The sequence below is a fragment of the Monodelphis domestica genome, chromosome 1 (assembly GCF_027887165.1).
Source record: "Monodelphis domestica isolate mMonDom1 chromosome 1, mMonDom1.pri, whole genome shotgun sequence".
Lineage (NCBI taxonomy): Eukaryota > Metazoa > Chordata > Mammalia > Didelphimorphia > Didelphidae > Monodelphis > Monodelphis domestica.
In genome coordinates this window covers 423,574,291-423,577,077 of record NC_077227.1, presented here as the reverse complement: position 1 = coordinate 423,577,077, position 2,787 = coordinate 423,574,291, and the positions used below count along the sequence as shown (strand labels likewise).

The following is a 2,787-nucleotide window of genomic DNA, read 5'->3' as shown; positions in this document are numbered from 1 at the left end:
TTGATGCAATGACCCAAAACCTCTTATTGGCAATGCATCAGAGTCATGCACCCAGTGGCAGCAGAGCCCCTTGTAATTTCCTGCTGACTAGTAGTTCATCCCTCTTACCATCTGTGGGCTAAGAGTTGTGAATGCCCCTCATGCCAATTCAGTCATCCCCATGGCCTACTGCTTGCTAACCAGGGTGTGGACTTCATTGGACTGTATTCCATTTTCAATCCAGAGAGACAAACCTTTTTAGTCTACCTTCTTAGTTATCTTTGGCTTTATGAAAATTGTTTTACCTCATTTTTTTGTTGGTTCTTCTGCTCCATAATTTGTTTTGAGGCATGAATCTAACATTTTTTGGAGTAGAATTTGAGAGAACTCAGGTGGTCCTTTCTCTTTAGTCCATCATTTTGACTCCATTCTCCCTCCCTGCCCCCAGATACTTTATCTCACTGAATCCCTGTGAGGTTAAGTGATACAAAGATTATTTAAAACATTATTAGATGAGAAAATTGAGATTTAGAGGGATGAAGTAATTTATTGGTGGACATATATAGCATATGTAAGTGACAGAGCAAGGAATTTGAAGTTTGTTTGTTTTTTTGCCTGAGGTTGCTATTATTTTCATTTTGTGTCACTTTCTTTCTAAAAAAACCCTCCAGAAAATCTTGTCTCACAATACTATAACAGAAACAACAAATTTAGAGATGGGAAATCTTGAATATCATACTCAAGCTTCACAATAATCCCATGAGGTAGGCTGTCATTATTTCTATTCTGCCCTGGAGGCTCATACCATGGTTACACTATTAAGGTAAGGGGTAGGATTTGGGCCCTTTCCTTACTCAAAATTAAGGAAATAGCTACATTTCCTCTATGTCCCACTATATGCACTTGAACATAAAATGACAGACATAGAGGGGACTTTAGAATAAGAATTTTAGGACAAAAAAATAAAATGTGAAGACACATTTAACACGGGAAGCTCTTGGATTAAAGAATATAAAAGGTTAAAGGTAAGACACTATTTTGTCCATAACCCTCACTTTAGAGGTGAAAAAACAGGCCAAGAGAGTAAAGTGATTTGTCCAATGTCATATAATTTACTAGCAGAGCTCAAGCTAGAACTCAGATCTCTTCCCACAATAAAATACTGGTCCCCATAAAAAAGAAAGGATCTTTTGCTTTCAATGAGCTTCAGCCTAGAGATGCAGAGCTGATAGCAATATGCAATTAACAAAAGAAGATACTCTAGTTAATGATGAATTGATGATCTCTTTTCAAAGTCATGGGGAGGGAGAAAAATATAATAAGGAGATATTTCTTCAGAAGTTGGAAATAAAGATATTCACTGCAATGTGCAAGCACTTGCCTCTTGGTTATTTCTCCTTCCCTCATAAAAAAGGGTCTAGAACAACCTAGCCATAGGCTCCAATGCTCTGCAACAACCTTGCTGTGATCCTCAGTACTGGTATTTCTAGGGCGAGTTCCTCTGAATTCAGGAGATGTGATGCTGGGGTCTCCTTGATGGGTGGTCAGTTTGGAAGTCTCCAGATGCATAGACATTCTGGATCTTCTTCAAGAGCCTCCAGAGAGCATCCTTCACTTCCTGGTTCCTTAAACTATAGATTAGGGGGTTCAACATGGGTGTGACCACAGTGTAGAATACAGCCACTTGTCGGTCCTGATCCAAGTCATAACTGGAAGATGGTCTTTGGTACATGCGGATCACTGAGCCATACAGGAGCAGCACCACCAGAATATGGGAGCTACAGGTGGACAAAGCTTTTTTTAGGGCAGCAGCTGAGTGTAGGCGGCCTATGGCAACACCAATCCTCACATAGGAGGCCAGGATGAAGAAAAAGGGGCTCAAAATAATGGCTGCCCCTTCAGTGAAGATCAGCATCTCATTGAGCAGTGGTCGAGTACAAGATAGCTTGAGCAGTGGTGTGATGTCACAGAAAAAATGTGTAACCCGGTTGCCACAGAAAGTCAGCCGGGCAGCCAGCACACTATAGAGGAGACTGTTGAGGCTGACCACCACCCACGAGGACAGGGTGATGCGGAGACAGAGGCTGCGGGTGACGATGGCATAATATTGCAGTGGTTTACAGATGGCCACATAGCGATCATATGCCATGGCAGCCAGCAGGTGACCCTCCATGCTCCCTATAGCCATAAAGAAGAAAAGCTGGACTATGCAGTTCTCGAAGGGGATGGTCTTGAATCCTGTCACTGTGTGCACTAGCATCTGGGGGACAACAATGGTGGTCAGTAAAACATCGATGAAGGAGAGCTGTCTGAGCAGGAAGTACATGGGAGTCTGTAGTTTAGAGTCTGTAGAGGCAACAACAATTAACATGGTATTGCCTGTCACTGCCACCAGGTACATGGAAAGGATAACTCCAAAGATGACTGGCTGCATCTCTGGACGGTCAGATAGCCCCAGGAGGAGGAATTCAGTCACTTCTGTCCAGTTCTTAGTAGCCATTAACCACAAAAAGGAATCCACATCATCTGCCAGGGAGGTAGTGATAGGAACAAAAGAAATGTTAATATTAATGGAGAAACTCAACATTTTTACAGCTGGAAGCACTTTATAATTATTATATATATTATATATTATATCGAAGTTAAGTGACTTGTAAGTCACACAGTTTGTAGAAGCTTGCTTAAGGGTTGATTTTATTCAGGTTTTCTTTTGATGGCCAGGTTAGGACTGACTTCTAATACCAGCTCAAATGACTGTAAATTTAGGCAAGTTAACTCACATCTCTCACCTCCATTTTCTTGTCAGTG

The 2,787-nt window shown here is 41.6% G+C and overlaps 1 protein-coding gene across 1 annotated transcript; it reads right to left on the bottom strand.

Moving 5' to 3' along the window:
• Positions 1 to 1,486: 1,486 nt before the first annotated feature.
• LOC100017340 (olfactory receptor 1361-like) lies at positions 1,487 to 2,479 on the bottom strand. Its single transcript, XM_001370888.3, has one exon. It carries the CDS (start codon positions 2,477 to 2,479, stop codon positions 1,487 to 1,489), a length of 993 nt encoding a protein of 330 aa, XP_001370925.3.
• Positions 2,480 to 2,787: the final 308 nt, after the last annotated feature.